This window comes from Talaromyces rugulosus, chromosome V (genome assembly GCF_013368755.1).
Source record: "Talaromyces rugulosus chromosome V, complete sequence".
In the NCBI taxonomy this organism is placed as follows: Eukaryota; Fungi; Ascomycota; class Eurotiomycetes; order Eurotiales; family Trichocomaceae; genus Talaromyces; species Talaromyces rugulosus.
The window spans coordinates 1,372,420-1,390,109 of record NC_049565.1 but is presented as its reverse complement, the minus strand read 5'-3'; the positions used below and the strand labels follow the sequence as shown (position 1 = coordinate 1,390,109).

At 49.6% G+C, this 17,690-nt stretch overlaps 5 protein-coding genes across 5 annotated transcripts; 3 read left to right on the top strand and 2 right to left on the bottom strand.

Annotated features, from left to right (window-relative positions):
• Positions 1-399: 399 nt before the first annotated feature.
• Positions 400-2,086, top strand: TRUGW13939_09032 (uncharacterized protein; the record flags this gene model as incomplete). Its single annotated transcript, XM_035492157.1, has 5 exons — positions 400-469; positions 524-585; positions 645-733; positions 786-926; positions 988-2,086. 5 exons carry the CDS (start codon positions 400-402, stop codon positions 2,084-2,086), a joined length of 1,461 nt encoding a protein of 486 aa, XP_035348050.1.
• Positions 2,087-3,014: 928 nt separating this feature from the next.
• On the bottom strand, positions 3,015-4,158 carry TRUGW13939_09031 (uncharacterized protein; the record flags this gene model as incomplete). Its single annotated transcript, XM_035492156.1, has 2 exons — positions 3,015-3,903; positions 3,977-4,158. The coding sequence occupies 2 exons, from the start codon at positions 4,156-4,158 to the stop codon at positions 3,015-3,017; spliced, it is 1,071 nt and encodes a 356-aa protein (XP_035348049.1).
• A 4,010-nt stretch (positions 4,159-8,168) lies between these two features.
• TRUGW13939_09030 (uncharacterized protein) lies at positions 8,169-9,614 on the top strand (the record flags this gene model as incomplete). Its single annotated transcript, XM_035492155.1, has 6 exons — positions 8,169-8,490; positions 8,579-8,690; positions 8,742-8,808; positions 8,863-9,203; positions 9,258-9,384; positions 9,447-9,614. The coding sequence occupies 6 exons, from the start codon at positions 8,169-8,171 to the stop codon at positions 9,612-9,614; spliced, it is 1,137 nt and encodes a 378-aa protein (XP_035348048.1).
• Positions 9,615-11,164: 1,550 nt separating this feature from the next.
• Positions 11,165-12,091, top strand: TRUGW13939_09029 (uncharacterized protein; the record flags this gene model as incomplete). Its single annotated transcript, XM_035492154.1, has 1 exon — positions 11,165-12,091. One exon carries the CDS (start codon positions 11,165-11,167, stop codon positions 12,089-12,091), a length of 927 nt encoding a protein of 308 aa, XP_035348047.1.
• A 210-nt stretch (positions 12,092-12,301) lies between these two features.
• On the bottom strand, positions 12,302-17,359 carry TRUGW13939_09028 (uncharacterized protein; the record flags this gene model as incomplete). The annotated part of the gene is made up of 9 exons (XM_035492153.1): positions 12,302-12,646; positions 12,705-12,793; positions 12,849-13,024; positions 13,083-13,127; positions 13,188-13,319; positions 13,385-13,474; positions 14,049-16,923; positions 16,972-17,165; positions 17,226-17,359. 9 exons carry the CDS (start codon positions 17,357-17,359, stop codon positions 12,302-12,304), a joined length of 4,080 nt encoding a protein of 1,359 aa, XP_035348046.1.
• Between the last annotated feature and the right edge of the window lie 331 nt (positions 17,360-17,690).

Here is a 17,690-nt window from a genome sequence, read left to right as displayed (position 1 = left end):
GGACAGAAGGTTTGCAGTCGCCTCTCAGCGCTCTGGCAGGGAGGTTTAGCTCGAGTTTTCCCAGGAGCCGCGGACACGCTAGCGCCGGCCAATCAGGTGACCCGCGGCGGCCTGGATTTCTTGGCATCAGTTTCCCGTTTTGCCCGCTTCAGCCAGCGAATTCTTTATCTTCAGCAGCACAACAAAGAAAAGCGGCCTAGTTGTTTGGGGTCTTGTTTTGGGCCTTGCCTACGGGTTTCAGTGGGGCTTTAGTTATCGCTCACTTTTTTTGTGTCCGGGCATGACACCATCGCGACCTATGCATGCTGTGTGACTAAGCGTTTGCCCTTGAGGCCGAGTACGCCAGGCAGGAATTATTGCGCCCACACCGTCCGCAAGTCGACACCGCGTTTTCCCATTATGAATCTGTCGCTTGTTGATCCATTCGCCCTCGCGCAAGACTATCCCGACACATTGACCGCAACTCTGAGTACGTCTTCTTGCCAGTTCGGACGAGGCTTCGGGTGTTAATCACGGAAAACAGGGAGCGGCCATGCTTCGAGCCTACGATTTAATAGCACGGGCGATTATCTAGCTGCCGGTCGAGTAAGTGACATGGCAATGGGGGTTATATGAGTCAGGTGCAGAAATTGACAAATCTCAAGGTCGATGGAACAGTCGTGGTGTTTGATCTTGAAACAAACGGAGTTGCGTGCAAGCTACAAGGCCACACCAAACAAATACAGTCACTAAGGTATCCTTAACCTCTAGCCTAGAGCTTTGCGCATCGCTGACAACTTTACCAGATGGTCCAGAAACGGCCGATACTTACTTAGTTCCTCGCAGGATTGTAAATGCATTCTCTGGGATCTCAAAGATGGATCTCGTATGCGCATGGTGCGATTTGAGACGCCTGTATATGTTGCAGAATTACACCCTTTCAATCAGTATGTTTTTTTTTTGGTATTCGACGAAAACTCTCTGTTAATTTTTTTGGTTTCACAACAGTCTCCTTTTTGTCGCCGCATTGTTCGAAGACCAACCCGTCCTCGTCGACATTACAAACCCTAAACCTATCAAGCGCCTTCTCCCATCTGCGCCCCTTCGACCGCACGAAGGGCTCGATCCGGCGGCGGCAGCGAGACAGGCGACGCAAGATGCGAAGCAATATACATGCGTCACCGTTTTCACAGCCCTCGGGAACCACATAATCGCAGGGACGTCGAAGGGATGGATCAACATCATTGAAACACAAACATGCAGAACCATCCACTCGATGCGACTGTGCAACCGAGTAATCACTATGATCCGCCTTGCCGGGAATGGGCGCGACCTGCTCGTCAACAGCACTGACCGAGTGATTCGCACGGTCATAATGTCAGACCTGTCACAACTAGGGATCGGGCTCGATCCGTCAAACATTCAACTCGAGGTTGAACACAAATTCCAAGACGTTGTAAACAAATTGAGTTGGAATTACGTCTCGTTCTCGTCGACGGGTGAATTTGTCATGGCCTCTACCTATATGAATTCCGACGTGTACATCTGGGAGCGCAGCCATGGATCCCTAGTGAAAATCCTCGAGGGACCCCGCGAGGAAATGGGCGTGGTTGAATGGCACCCATCACGACCAATGATTCTATCATGTGGACTGGAATCCGGGTCGATATATATGTGGTCAATCGTAACCCCGCAGAAATGGTCCGCGCTTGCCCCCGACTTTGCCGAAGTCGAAGAAAACGTACTCTACGTCGAACGCGAAGACGAGTACGATATCCATCCAGCCGAGGAGATCCACCAGCGACGGCTGGATCAGGAAGACGAAACGCCAGATGTTCTCTCGGTTGACCACACCGACCGCGTCATGGATCTCGTCGACGCCGAAGCCGAAACCGACGCTTTCCGCATGCCGGTTCTCCTCGATCTGTCGGATAGTGAAAGCGAAGATGATATCATTGCTGTCGGGCCCGGCACAATGCGAAAACGAAGTCCTGGTGCTGGGCGTGAGTGGATGAATACCAACGATGCCTCTTCCAGCCGAGGCGCGGCAGCAGCAACAACAAATGGCACGTCGAAAGGGCAGGCCAGAGGGCGGAAGAAGCAATAATAGTATATGTTTTTAATGGCTCGGGATTATTATTTATATAAACATGGATGATCTTCACAGAACTAACTTTAGCTTGGCGTTTATGCAAGTTTTGAAAAAATGGGGCGTCATGGGAATGGATGGATTGGTCAGTCTCTTCAGCATTTGGTATGTATGTAGTAGCGATATGAATGGATGAAAGTGATGAGTTAGATCACGTGCGCATTCTACATTCTGCATTGCAGTATCGATTATAAAGATACACGAATATACATAATTTCATGAGATGAAAGGGAAAAAAATAACGAAAATATATATCCAATGCGGCGTCTTTTTTTCCAAATGCTAAATCAATCCAGGTCGCTTCACATATGCCTCTTTTTTTTTTCTTCTCTCCCTTCTCCCTCGACGCCAGACCCAAAATATCACTGCTCACCAATGCAAAGATCAAATGCCAAAGCAAATTAATTCTCCTGTATCCTGCCTCCAAACCAAGCATTAAAATGTCGAAAGAAAAGAAAGAAAAGAAAACGGAGAGAGATGAGAATTGGTTTCTGTTTCCTCGAACCGTGGTTCTACCATCACCCGGTGAGATCAGAGAATGTAATTTGTGGCGCCGTCGTGCCGATGTGTTTTTATGAAGGCGTGCTCTTCAGAACGAAGTCGTCATCCGTTGATGATAGCATCAACTTTGCGATATAGCCAGCCGCTTACGGTATGATCAGCCACACTCAGTGTATGTCTCTGGGTGGCTGGTTTTGTCGTCCTGTGTGCTTTCTGTTTCTCTACTGAGGTCCAAAGAGTCGGTGGTGGCGGAACAGCCCGTGATTTAGCCCGGCTTACTGGCATAAATCGACCGGGCATAAGTAGTCTTCGACGGAATTTAGTATGGACGAGATTGTTAGGAATGCCGGACGACAATAAGCAATGCTCCTCCTGATCGGTCGCTTCAATTCCCGGGTTTTCTGGCCTGGTAAATGTGAAGAATGTTATAGGCCTTAATCTCCTTATTGTAGGCTTCTCTCTTTACCTCGACAGCCAGGCTCTTTACCTGTTCTGGTGTCAAGCTAAAAACGCGGTGAAGCGGTGCCAGACTGAGGGTCTCGATGCTTTCTGAAATGGCAAGATTGTACCATCGGCCCACCTTTTTCTCGTGTTCGTCTTGATGCCACGGGTTCAAGGGCAGGCCGACGATTTGGTGGTCGATATCGACAAAGCCTTGTCGCTCCAAGGCGGCCATGGTCTCACCCACGCTGTGTGCAATTGGGCGAGATGCCATTTCGGTAGCTTGCTTTAGATATTGGTACCATTTATGCATGGATGTGTTCTCGAGTGAACGCTCTTCGCAACGCGGCTCAAAATCGATTTCGACCTGCTCAAACCAACCGCCGGGGCGCAGGTGGGCGAAAACGCGACGGTAAAGGGAAGGCCAGCTAGTCAGACTGCCGCTGCCCATTTGCATGTGGATCAGATCCCAGTGGTCTTCGCCTAGAGCCCATGGGTACTCAAAGTCTCGCGGGGCGTAGAAGTCGCAGTTCTTGGGTCCATTGAGCGGCTGAATATCTGCAATGTCCATACCGGCCACAAAGGCTTCGGGGTATTTGTTTGCGACATCAATAGCCCAGATTCCAGTTCCACAGCCGAGGTCCAAGACGCGCGCATTGGGGGGATGGGGGGCATAGATCAGGCCGTCGCCGACTCGAGCTTCGGTGATGACCTTGTGAAACAGATCCAGGCGGTCTTGCTCTTCTTCGTCGCATGGGAGCATGTAAACGCCCCGTCGGTAGCCATGATAGGTTCTTCCATTCTCCACATGACGGGGGTGTTGTTCTGGCAGTCTTTTTTTTTTCCTCGGTGGTTAGCAGGTGGCAGACGAGTGTGAGATTTGAGCAGCGCTAGAAAGGCACCTACTTGTAATTCGACGGCACAATGCTAGCAGCATGGGGCGAGTTTCCCGTGGGCAGATTAATGGCGTCAATATTTAGCCTGGTTGCTGTGGGCTCGGTCGAGGAAGAATAAGCTGTCTGTGGTGAGTGAGGGCCGGCAGCAGTTTGCGGGGACTGGCCGGAGGGGTTTTGGTTGCTGGGGAACATGGTGCTCATGCTCCCCGGGGCGTGCTTCCCTCGTGCGTGCTCAGTATGAAGCTGACAGTGGAGAGAGTGAGGAGAAGTGAAGTCGAGTAAATGGCCGCAGATGGCCCCGGCGACGCGAGGGCGAGCAGAATCGGGGGTTAGTCAGTTCAGAAGCAGATGGAGCATGCACACCGCCGCGGCCGTGGTCTGGAATCAGCTGTGTCATGTACTTCCAGTGTTGCACAGCAAGCGCTCGCAAATGGCATGGCCGAGAGTGGGCGCGGCGACGGAATGTTTCAGCAGAGAAGCGAGCTGCGGGTCAACAGGCGGGAGGCAAGTGTATATATAAGGTGAGTCTATATATCTCTCCGTTGAGTTGAGGTCAATTGATCTGTGCGTGTGTGTGTGGGTATGCGCCGGTAATTGAAGCGATGGGTGAGCAGTTGGGCAGGGCGATGCATGCAGAAGCCAGGGCGAGGAGGGTAAAAACTCTGGCATCTGGAGGGTGGTGGTGTTAAATGCAGAGCTCCATAATTAATCGACCAGCATTAAAGCGCAGGATGATTCGATGAATCATGACAGTTAGCCTCGTCCACAGGCAACGCGCATCGTACAGACGATGGCAGGCCCGGCCCGCCGCAAGGAGCAGGGCGCCCGCCAATGGCCGCCTAGGGGCCCGGCGACCATCCCGTGCTAGGAAGTCGGTCGAGCGCTGTGGTACGGAGTAGGTTAGTACTACTTACTCCATCCCATGGGCGGCGATTCAGCCTTGGAGTGCTACGTGCAGCAGAGGACTGAGTTGAACGGAAGATGAAGAATAACAAGAAGAGAAAAAGAGAAAAAGAGAAAAAGAGAGCGCTTTCTGCTCGGTCGCTCCTGCCACCGGGGCAAGAGCGAGCGCGCACCTTCCTGCCTGCCGCCGCCGCCACCGCTGAGGCTGCTCCTGCCCCATGGACACTGGCAACACAGCAACGGCTAACCGAGAGCGTCCGCTCTTTCCTTCCAGTTGCTCCTTGCCTTGGCCCCAGCTCGCCAGCAGTTGCTGAGTAGGGGCAGTGGGCCTTCTTACAGCCTACAACCCACGCTGTGCCAGGCGCACAGGCTCACACGCTCACAGCCTAACGCTCTCACTAGCCGCTAGCTAGCACTACTGGCTGCGTGCAACTGTATTATAAGCCCTGTGCGTTCTTTGTTTTAGTCCCCGACGCGTCGACACACCTGCTTTCTTTTTCTTTTCTTTCCTTTTTGGCTGATTTTTTTTTGCTTCTCTTTTTAGTAAGTAATTATTACTATTAGTAGTTACGTTTGTTTTCTTGTCCTACTACATACAAGAATGCACTAGGCGGGACCAGGAAACCGGTGCCCCCAACCAAGCCTATTGCTCCGCAGGCCAATGGGCAGGCCTGGGCGGGCCCCAGGGCGGCACCTGCCGAGCGGGCGCGGGAGACGCCCCATCGCCCAAGCCCTTGGGTCCTTCCATCTCGGCGTCTCTTCTCTCTTTCCTCTACTGTTCGCTAACCTCAACCTGCCCTCTCTATCCTCCTCTCCATCGACCTCCATCGGACTCCCCGCCTGCACCGCTTTCTGTGTCCCCCCAAAAACCTACCGCCAGCTAATGCCGAGTGCTTATTGGGCTGCTCTCAACCAACAGAATGAACGCCCGAGGTGAGGTTGCAAGGCAGCAATCAACCGCTGCGAGTCCCGGGGCGTCCGCCATCCAGACGATTGAGTGACGGCATGCGGCGCTGCTGGCCGATCGCGACAAGTGTTAAACTTTGTACTCCGTCCTGCTCGCTGCTCCCAGTCGGTGAGCCCAGCAACCCGAGAGTTTGGGTCGGCTTGTACGAACGGCTCCAGGCCACCGCTCAGGCCATCATCCCGCCGTCCACTAAAGCCTGCTAGGGAATCCTCTTCACCAACTCCTTTCATTCGCCATTATTCGCCTCGCCCGCAGAACAATGAACCAACTTGCTGGGGACCATCTCGACTTTGATAGGATCTCGATATCCGTCGCCCCTTAGACTTTCTGAGATAGACACGTATTAGTGTCGCGCCCGTACTCGATACTTATTCGTTACTGCGTCGATCCACGCCAACCACATACTACGTACTACTCCGTACTAATAATTCAATGTTATGCGTCCCTCGGTGGAGACCAGTCTGGGCTAACAACGTTTGGCTTGGACGCACCCCTGACCGGCTTGCGAACTCGATTGGCCGACAATAATGTTGGATTTGCGGCGCAGCCGCACATTATTGGGATGCGGCACAGTCGGCCGGTTCTCCTGCTGACCACGCCAAATTTGTCGCTAACCGCCATGGATTGGCTCTCCGTTGTCCGCCCGGGAGGCTTCAAAGTTCATACTTTTGAGATCGACCGTCTTGTTGACAGTGGATACTGAGTCTACCCGCAACTTGGGAGCTATATAGGACCTCGGAAGTGTTCGGCTCGCCAATCAGCAATATCCGAGGGAATCAGACGACGATTGTATTTAACAACAATGAATATTCATTGGAATGCGGTGAAATGGACGCTTCATCCACCGCTTGTCTTGGTTTCTGAGTGCTGAATATATATTCAAGAAGACTTTAGGGCCAGGCCATGTTTCATCAACACCGATCCATGCAACTGTGGGCGGACAACCGCCGGGTTGGACCTTCCTAGCATACGCCGATCTTTCAAATGGGGTCGAGCAAAAAAAATCTATCGTCATGGGATTATTGTTCTAGCTTGATGCCGACATAATTTCCATGGTTTTTTGCGGCGCAGACGGACTACGTATCACTGTAGTGGCTCGATCGGGTTAGCTCGGAAGCGACTTGTATGAAAAGTGACGCAGCCGGCGTTCCGACAGGACAGGAAGATCTAAAAAGGTCTGCTAACTAAGATTGGCTAGGAGTTATTACACGCAAGTTTTTTCGGCTGCAATCCCAAGCTTCGTTGAAAATCCGGTAGAACACGCACCCTATATCTCAAACAGGCCGTCGGAAGTGGCAGCTTGGCCGATATTTTCAACCCACGAGAAGGAAAGAAAGAAAAAGAAATAACAGTGGCTGCCTGATTCCGGTGCCCTGATCTCTACAAAATCTAAGCGAGCCCTACTATTGATCATTCTGGTCTGACGTGGACCATGACAGCCGAGTCAGGACCCGTTGTCACTGTCTGCGCCGCAAACCTGCACAGACGCTTGCCGGATAGAGATCATCGACTACCATCCAACACGTCCGTTTTAGTCAATAGCCAGCCAGCAAAGAGCCCGTCATTCCTTTTGGAGAATAGTGCTCAAAGAATAATTTGTCCACGGCCAAACTTGCAAGCCGAAGCTGTCGGTCTTTTTTGCTTGCTCGGAACGTGTGTGTGTATTGCCATATCTAGTTATCTGGCCCGGGGTAGCATTCCTTCACGGATCTAACCTTTTTCTTCAATAGTGTAGACAGTTAATGAAGAATCCCGGCCTCAGCTGAATGACGAATGCAAGGGTATATCAATCAAGATATACCATAGTAGATCAACTGTCGATCCTATTTGCGTACGGAGTACGCCATGAGGCGGTGTGTTTTATGGCAAGGGCATGCCCCTCTATAGGACCTGCCACTCCGTCTTTCTTTCCAGAGCAGAATTCGCAGTTATGAGAGATTATATGTAAGTAAACGAGCGACGTCAGTTGGGATGGAAGCCATTGGACGGCGCGAGCCCCACCCGAGGGCATCCGCACCGAGTCTTTCTTGGACGTCAACAAGATCGCTATCACGTTTCCAACTGCTATTCGCAATCACCAGCAATCACCAGCTCGGCACTATTTCTAGCGCCTGTAGCGCACATACGGCATTCGTCTTTTACAGAAATCTCTCGGACCAACCGCGCTAGCTACATAGGCGACTAGCTGCATAAATCGAACTTTTCTCTTTTCTTTTTTTCCTGCGGCACTGCCAGATTGCGTGCATCAATAGGCTATCTGTGCTACTGTCCTATTGTTGACGTGGACCTAACCTGCATCTGAGACTATTGTTCAAAGAAAGAGACAAGACACATGCATGCGCTCCAACCCACGGCCGCTTCCTCGCTCTCGCTGCCTTCGGGCACATACATCTATGCCATAGCCGAAGCGCCCTCCTCATCTGCAGGACGCCGCCAGTTTGCTGCCATCTCATCAGATGACTCCCTGCGCATCTTCGATGGCCGGTCCCTGCAGCCACTTACGGTTGTGTCGGCAAAGACCCACGAAGGCGTCACCTCGTTAAACGGAACTCTACCGGGGTTTTTAGCCACGGCTGGTCGAGACGGGGCCGTGAGGCTATGGGATGTCCGATCTGGTCATGCATCTGGCAAAGCTGATGTGGAGATGAAAGTTGGTATGTTTTTTTTTTCCTCCCTAGTATTGTTCCAAGTATCATGTCGCTATTTGTTGGGGTGACGTATCAAGCTTGGGTTGATAAGTAGTGTTTTCTTTAGAAAGGAATGCTCCGATTCTATCATTGGCTGGCAATCCGGAATCCTACACGATTGTTGCAGGGACGGAACTCGTCTCATCACAGGCTACTGTTGCTATATGGTAAGTAATCTTTTGAATCAGCCTCACCGCCGATGTTGATGTCAGTTCCAGGGATATTCGAGCACCAGGAGAGACCCGGCAGAAATATGTCGAAATTCACAATGATGATGTGACTGAGGTGATTTCCAAAAATACCCTGATACGTAAAATTTGTATACTCAACTGTTTCTAGCTTCAATTCCACCCCACACGCTCCAACATTCTGCTGTCTGGAAGCACCGACGGCTTGGTCAATCTGTACGACATCAACACCACAGACGAAGACGAAACGCTTCTGCAAGTAATCAACCATGGCTCCATCCACCACGCTGGATTTCTCTCCGAGGACGCTGTCTTTGCTCTGAGCCACGATGAAGTGTTCTCAATCCACCCCATCACAAACCCGGACAGCGAGACGAGCGATAGCCCGGCGCCCATTCAATTCGGAGACTTGAGGAAACCGCTAGGTTGTGAATACGTCGTGCAGACATTGACCAACAGCAACGGCACATATCTTGCTGCCGGAAACGCATCGTATGTCTAAAAGAAGAGTTTTTTTTAAAGCAACGTACTAAAGTAGTTCACCAGAGAAAAACGCCTGGATATCCTCCCTATAACGTCTAATCCCAAATGGGATTTTGACTACAGCAGCGTCTGGCGTCTGCCGGGAGCTCACGGGGAAGAAATTGTCCGCGCGGTACATCTTGACGAACAGGTATTTACCCAACGTTCTTTTTTTTTTTTTTTTTTGCTTTATATACTGACAGACCTTCCCAGTCTCAAACGGTCTTCTCCGGAGGAGAAGATGGATTCGTTCGCGCATGGAGGTCAGACAGCTCGGTAGGGAATGACATGCATATAGAAGAAGACCCATCCGGGATAAACAGCGCCCGATCAAAGGACAAGAAAAGGGTCAAAGATGAAAAGCGATTTAAACCCTACTAGGCAAAAAATAATAATGAATCGATGACAATGCTCTTTTGCTCTATCCTTGTACAACAACCAAAAAGGAGAAAGGAATAATCTAGTACGAAAATAAACGGATATTCTAGAACATCTCCTCTCGGATAATAACTTCACCTTCTCGAGATAACTCCATGTTGTTACCGTTGAGGATGTCTTTTTCTCGGTGTGCCCTAGCACAACAGACCAGCCAGGGTCGTAATCAAAGTATCGCTTGATGTGATGCACATGCGTTTCTCATCATCCGGACGGCTTCATTGACGCTTTTAGGCAAAGAGTATTGTGTGGTGGATGAGTAATGGGATAATGTTGTCGATGTGACCTGATGCCTGTGAAGGGTTAGTTCAATGTTTGTTCAAAACATTGTTGATAACAAGAGTCTGGTGTACTATTTCCGACAGTGCGAACCCGCCTGCGCGGACGCATGATTAATCTCATTGAAAAAAGACCCAAGCTGCTTTGATGAGGCCAAGTACAGCCCGCCCGTGAACTTCGTTGGGAAAATGCACGTTTAAGGCCACTATGGGGAGCGAGCCGGATGTGTCTCGGGTCATTGCGGATAACTTCGTTACTGTGGTTTCAAGATTTCCTGGCGTCAACGTGTCGAGGTCTCTGGTCGAGAAAGGTCGTCGGATCATGAATGGTGGTCGTTTAACTAACTTTCATCGCCGGGGGTAAATCTACTGGGCGATATTCAAAGGATTTTGTGGCCTTCTCGTCACCATCGCCACGGTGTAGAAGTTGACACCATCACTAGAACCAATCATGGTCGAGGTGGGTTATTCCTCTTCTAATAGCCGCAGGCGAAACAGGGCTAACCAATTTTCAAAACATGAAGAAATCAAAGGAGGTCCTGCTTGTCAACATCTTAGGGTCTGCCATGTTGAAAGACGGAAGCAAGTTTGAACTAAAATAGATTCTAGCTCTGAAAATAATGACTGGATCAGAGCCAAAAGAGGGCTCACAGGTGCGAGCCTGGTTCAGGCCGGTAGAGAAATAGTCAGCAGGTCCGTGTTCTTGGTGGAGGTTTTCGTATATTTGTTTGTTCTTAGTGCCATAGGGAAGATGACTTGGGGCATGGTATCCAAGCATGCTACCATTGAAACTGTATTCTGAGATGTTAGCCGTATATTATGATATTATCAATTAAAAGGTAGTTCTATTGAAGCAAATCGGGGGCATCAAGGTTATATATGTCGCTAATCCTCTTTAGGATTAGTGTTGGATAGCACCACCTTATGTAAGCCACACGTACGGTCGTACCTTATCGCTCCATCGCTCACCGCCCGGCAAATTAAAATAAATTCTCGTCTTCAACTAAAAGAGACCGATCAATACCATATACTGGATGACTTCCAATGGTCAGCTGTTAGGCCTGCCATGGTTGGTTATTTGTACCTGAAATTCCGAATCCTTTGAAATATACGGTACATCTATTACCGGTATATATAGACCGCCCACCGCGAAAAACATCTCCAACACATATATACCCACAACCAAATCTCCCACCACTGTGACAGACATCTGACGCAATGGACGCCCAAGCCTACCTCATCCGCCATGGCTGGTCCGGTCCCGGTAACCCGCTTAATCCCAACCGCCGTCCTGGGGCCCATAGTGGCCTCGGCCTGACCCGACCTCTCCTGATATCGCGCCGCGAAAACAAGATCGGCATTGGACAAAAGTCCACCAAAGACCCGACAAACCAGTGGTGGCTGCGCGGGTTTGAGGAAGCTTTGAGAGGAGTGGGTCAGGATGGAAGTGCCACGCCGGGGGAAGATGGCAATGACGGCAATTGCCTGACCAGGAATGGGAGCCAATTGTACAAGTTCTTCGTGAGGGGGGAGGTCATTCCGGGGACTTTGGATAAGAAGAAAGACAGTACAAAATCTGCTGTCGCGGATGACTCAAGCAAGGACATAAAAAAAAAGGAGAGAAAAGAGAAGAAAGAGAAGAAGGAAAGGAAGGAAAAGAAATCCGATGAAAAGAAGGCGGAGAAGAAGAAGCGAAAAAGAGACCAACACGAAGACAATGCGAAAAGCGATGATGATCGCAAGCGCAAGGAAGAAAAGAGAAAAAGACGCAAGTTGAAAGAGGCAGAAGATGCAGCCATTGATTCCGAAAAGAAGTCTTCGAAAAAGAGCAAGAAATCAAAGACTGCACAATCGCCAAGCTCCACCGAGCTACCCAATAATAACGACTCTCCAGATCAGCAAAGTATCGACAAGAAAAAACGCAAAGAGAAGAAGGAGAAAAAGAAGAGGAAGGCCGAGGACATTTCAGCTGAAGATGATTACCCAACCCCTGACTCGTCTACGAACGAAGATTCAATAAGAACTGCAAAGATTTCAAAAGATAAAAAGCCAAAGGACAAGACTAAAAAGTCCAAGGAAGAGAAAAAAGAGAAGAAAAGCAAAAGGAGGAAAGAGAACAAGGAACTTGCAGAGTCGAACGAATAATACTGGTTATATTTAGATTTTGTATGATACCCATATAGACTATTGGATAGGCAGATCAATTGATGTACATGTAACATTGACATGTAAAACATTCAAGATCGATGAGGATTAATTTACTATGGTATAGATCGTAACCAGGAAGTATACAGATGTCTAGGAAACATTGAAATATCTGAACTAACAGCGCTGCCTATTGTTTTCTCGTCTAAATTATTCGGCAGCCGCTTCAGCAGGTACTTTTCCAGGTTTGCCAGACAATATCCACGGCCGTCTCTGCCAGAACTCATCTTTAATAATGTCCACATGATCGACAACAACTTGTGCCTTGCGACGCAATTTGCGTAGTTTTTCTTGCTGAGTCCGAGAAAGCTCTTTCACATTTGCTATTCCCTGGTCTTCCTCATGGTCCCCTGCGCTTGTAGGCACCGTTGATGGATCCACGAGCTGATATTGACGATATACAACGCTGCCTTTTTTGTATATGTCGTCTTCGTTGTTGTAATTTATGCCGAAGCGAGTGAAAAGAATTTCATTTTTGTCGGATGATATAGTTCCCTATATCAATGTGAGTATCATAAATTATCTAAGCAAGTGGTAAAGCCGGATATCATACCTGCAGCTCTTTTTCGGCTTCAATATTGGTCATCCCACCCTTTAAAACCAGGGACCAGAAGGTTGTGTTGTATAAATTGTTAATGTGACCTAAACAATCGTCAGTCAGTCTTGTCAAAACAGTAGGGAAAATACTGCATCTCACAGTCAACCTGTCTCCAACTCATATAATCACGGAATATCCTCGCGTTTGGATAAAGCACCGCTCGTCCGTCGAAAGTGGGTAGGCTAGATATCTCCAGAGGCTTGTCTGGGAAATAAGCCGGCCATTGCATAACATATGCCGCCGTGAAACCCGATACAATTGTTGACACAAGTTTTCTGGAACAGCCATTATCAGGAATATATACTTGCATCGGGTAGCACGAAAATAACTTACGCGCTTCTCCTGTCGAACAACTGACAGCTGGGGTGAAAGGCAAAACTGTTATATAAACAAGTCAGCAGAAGTTTACATCTTTGGCAATAAGGATGTCAAGCGCACCTGTATTCGTCGCTAACGCCGTACGCAATACTCAACTCCGGAAGATCCTTCATCACCACTACTGCCGCGGCGTTCATGAGATCCAATGCGCGGCGATCATTTGGCTTCTCAAATCCATATTTGTCTGAAAGCCTGGATATCCGTCAGAAATAATGTTAGAAAATTATAAAAAAAAGTATGACGATCCTTAGACGTACCTGTGGAATCCGCGGCCGTCGATTCGCACAACGATCCAGGATTCAGGAAGTAGACTGTCTGGTTGTTCAAACGTTCTGACATATTCGTATCTGCTTACATATTAGCAGGTGCTTTATTTAAAGTGATATTCTCATGCGATGGAATTTTTGAGTCGGTTTCGATGCTCTCTGCTCTTTTTCTCTCTTTTTTTCTTACTTACTTTGAATTAGCCATATTTTCTCCCGCACAGCGCGTGGGCTGTGTCTCGCTGCTTCTGCTGAATGGTACGGCTAGTTAGAGAAAAGATTTCTCCAATAATTATAATCCAAGGTTAGTTGCTATGTTCGCGTGAAGTTTTGAGATGAACTGGTGGGTGGTTGTTAGCATAAAAATGTTCCGCGCGGGACAGTATGAGGTTTGGAAATGCGGGAACTCTACACATACGACATGGACTACACGAGAGTAAATGGGCACAAAGGATAGATATGTGGACATTTCAATGCCGCTTACTATTACTAAAAGTGCCTACGTGATATTCAAATCCTAGCGGGATAAATGTATTCTACTGAAATTGTGAATAGTTGAATGTAGTTATTACTGAGAAGGGTAATTATTGCTTATTGGTATCCACTGGTATCAACGTTATTGTAATTTATGCTATCGTGTATGCACCCCCCGGCTTACTCCTCTTCAGGGAGCTCCTCATCCCCAGTCTCACCAGCCTCGCTAGAAGCCTTATCCTTCTTGGGCTTTCTGCTGAAGAAATGCCGACCGCTGCGCGTTGTTGATCGGTCTGCGGATAGGGTGCTAGAGACAGTACTATCTACACTCTTCCCCAGCTGAGCCTCATCGTTATGATTGCCTTCTATGTCGATCTCACTGTGAATCGAATCGTTCTTTTTCGAAAATATGCCTCCACGATCTTTCCAGGAAAGGTTGAATTTGCTCGAACTACTCTTTCGGGTGATTTTCTGGATGAAGGACTCCTTTGTGCTGACATTATCGGAGGGGCTGCTCGATGGCACAAGATCAAGAGAGTCGAAAGATTCAGCAGCACCGGAAAGTGCCCGAGAATCCCTAGAGCGTCTCGACGGTGGCGGAGACAAGTCGTCGGTGTAGAATTCGAACTCTTGAGACTTTGACGCCAAATCCTTTGCCGTAGATTTGTCCTTGTCCTTTTCGGCTTTCTTGAACAACGTCTTAAAGGTTGGCGCTGCAGGATTCAGTTTAGGAGTCACGGGTCGATGAGACGAAGAAGGCCGCGTTCCGATTGGCGCCTGGAGCGGTCGAAGCTTATCATGGGGTGCTTGAAGAAAGTCAGGTTCGCCAGGGGACATTCCCAGAGGTAAGTGGCTAGAAGAACCGTACTGTATTGATGGTCGACGAGACTGGTTTCGTGACCACGTAGATGGTGAAGCCCAGTCAAAAGCAAGCGAGCTCCTTTGAGCGCTGACGTCACTAGATGGCCAGCCAAAGGGATCAGTAGAAGGGTGAGGAAGGTGTTTATCAAACGAAAACGTTGACGATGGTCGCGGGGATAGAGAGCTTCGACGAATGGGTCCCAAGAGCGAAGAGGGGTCCAGGGGGTCGTAACTAGGGCTGAACTGATTGTACCCTTGATCATTTTTGATCACCTCATCCGCATTCAATTTAGTAGATGAGAAAATATTGGAAAATGGACCTTTCCTAGACGGAGCCTGATCGGAAGAAGTATCAGCAGTCACATTTGTGGGGTTGCTCCTCGGGAACAGTGACATTGGGTTTGCCCAGTTGGCTGCATGGCTCAAACGACGGCGACGTGCTCCAATTGGGTCCATATCATCATAATTACGCGGGAACGAACGGCTCTGACCAGGCTTCAACGATCCAAGAAGTGGCGGCCCATCTGCCATGGTCTTTCCTCGTTGTCTGTGGAAATTGAAGAGGCCAGAGAGTCGGCGGGATGCACTCTGCACATTGGTCGTGTCGTCTGGGGACAACCCTTCATTATGCGGAAGGGAAAGATCAATGTCTCGGAGGCTATCGTGAGGGCTGGCGAAAAACCGAGCCGATCTGGTCTCTGAAGAAACTGGAGAGGGTGACCTGGGGTCATCACCACCGGTCGTGTCGGGCAGGTCGGGAGCTGTAATAGGCTCGGGAAGGTCGGTGGATTCTTCATCGCCAAGAAGATCTGATGGCAACAAGGCATCTGCACGGGGACTCATCGGTGGTAGTGAGGTATCAGATTCCGTAGGGACGGTCTCTGCCCTGTCTGAAGGACCGAGCAATGTCATTCCGTTGGTGATGTTGAAGAAAGCAGAGCTGGGAGCGAATGTAGGAGAATTGTTGGATTGATTGTAGGTCAAAGTTCGAGGGAATGCGGTGTCTACTTGCGGAAATGCAACCGGCGAAGAGACGTTGCTTGTCAAGGAACTTCGGTGCCGAGGGCGGCGGATAGCTGAGGGCTGGGGAAGCTCTAGGTCAATCGTCTGCAACGAGTTAAACGGGCCGTTGCCGCTAGTTCTCTGGTTGTTCAACCACTTGATACGCTCTTGAGCTTCCTGGTACTGCTGCTGAGCCTGGGTGTGTAGATTGACTAGCGTGGCATATCTTGCGTGGAGATGGTTTAGACGAGTTTCCCACTGTCGAGCCTTTTCGATATCGATACGATCAAGTTCTCTGCCATCCTCGTTATCGCTGCCATCAATCCCTTGCCTTTCATCTTCCAGCTTCTTGATACGACCTCCCTTTTCTTGAATTTCGTCGTCGATACCTTTCATTTTCGCCTGCTCGCTTGCGATCTTTTCGCGGATTTCATTGGCCTGTTTGGTAGCATCTTGCTCAACTCTGTTTTTGTCTTCGCCAGCTCTGGCGACTTCCTTGTTAAACTGCGAGATCTGGTCCTGCCATCGAACGATGTCGTCTTTCCGTTTCTTCCGTTCTGCTTCTTTTTGTTGGAGGAGTCTCTCGCGCTTGGTCTTCTCACTCTGAACTGTTCGGTTGACGCTCTCAAGTTTATTGACATGTTTCTTCAAGTCGCCGCTGGCCTCGTCCTTTTCCTTGACACGCTGCTTGAGCTGATCACGTTGTTTAGCTAGTTCGTCGAGACTGGCATTGTGTTCTTCGTCTTCTTCAGCAACCTGCTTGTCCATGTTTTCGTTTTCCTGCTGCAGGTTTTTCAGACGCACTGCCAGCTGCTCGAGAGTTCCGTTGCGATCGTCGGACACAGAGACGCGATGCGAATCGTCGGGCTGCATGTCAGCGGCTGGCGACAACTTTCTCCCCAGCCCAGTGCGCTTGCTTTGTGGATGGCCACCGCTATGCTCCCTTGCCATGACCGGTGCAGAAGGAGCCACCAGGGTAACGGTCGACCGCGGGACCGATGCTTGGATAGTAGGGCCATCGATGGTGCCATCTTGTTGAGTCTGCGACAACGGAAGAGGTTTTGTACGGATATGGAGGACAGCACTGGCAGTTTGAAAATTGGCAGCGCTGACGGCGAATACGCAAATATGGTAGATATGGCCGGGAACTAAATTTCCAATCGTGACGGCAGTTTCTGCTCGTTTTGTCTCGCCGACTAGAATGGCGTTAGTTTTATCCCAGTCTGCAGTAGTGTGTGACTAACCTTTGGCGCTGTTGATCTGGATAATGTGTTTTTGAATAGAATTGTGGAACTCGGGCTGTTTCCAGGCAATGCGAATCTCTCGAGCGGCAATTTCCTCAAGGGTGACTTCGGGAGAGGGAGGGATATCCAGGCCTAGCTTGTCGACCAGGATATCGTTTGGCGTTTGGCACACTTGCCAGGCACGGTAGAGCAGCCTGCAACAAAAGGGTCAGTAAACAAGCACTCCAGACGATGCAATGTTCCATATCACGCACCAGACCAGCGCCCACAGAATGGAGCCGGCAAGGAAGAGGGTCATCACGCCTCGCACCCTCACGCGGGGGACCACACTAGGGTACACATCAAACGACCAGTGCAACGGCTCATAAATGCCCGTGTTGAACTCCATCCATTCGGGAGCAGGCAGCCGTTGTCTCTGGAGAGCAGTGGGCAGAGGTTATTTTGTCGTTGGTTGCGCAGTTCAGGTTTCGGCAGCGGCTCCGTTGAACATTCGCAGCAGGCGGCACCCGGTCGGTCACGTGCGATCTGCCGATGCCGAATCTTAGTCAGCGGGCTCTATGCGATTTTCTAGATCTTGGCGAACACTACTACGTACCTCGTAGTCGTACTAGCTGTGTGGCTAAAATGTAAAAACCAATTCCGAATGCACTAGGTTATAGTTAGCTAGGGCGATCCTGTTTCTGAATTTCTAGACCATTTTCCAGCCGCAAGAGTAAGAT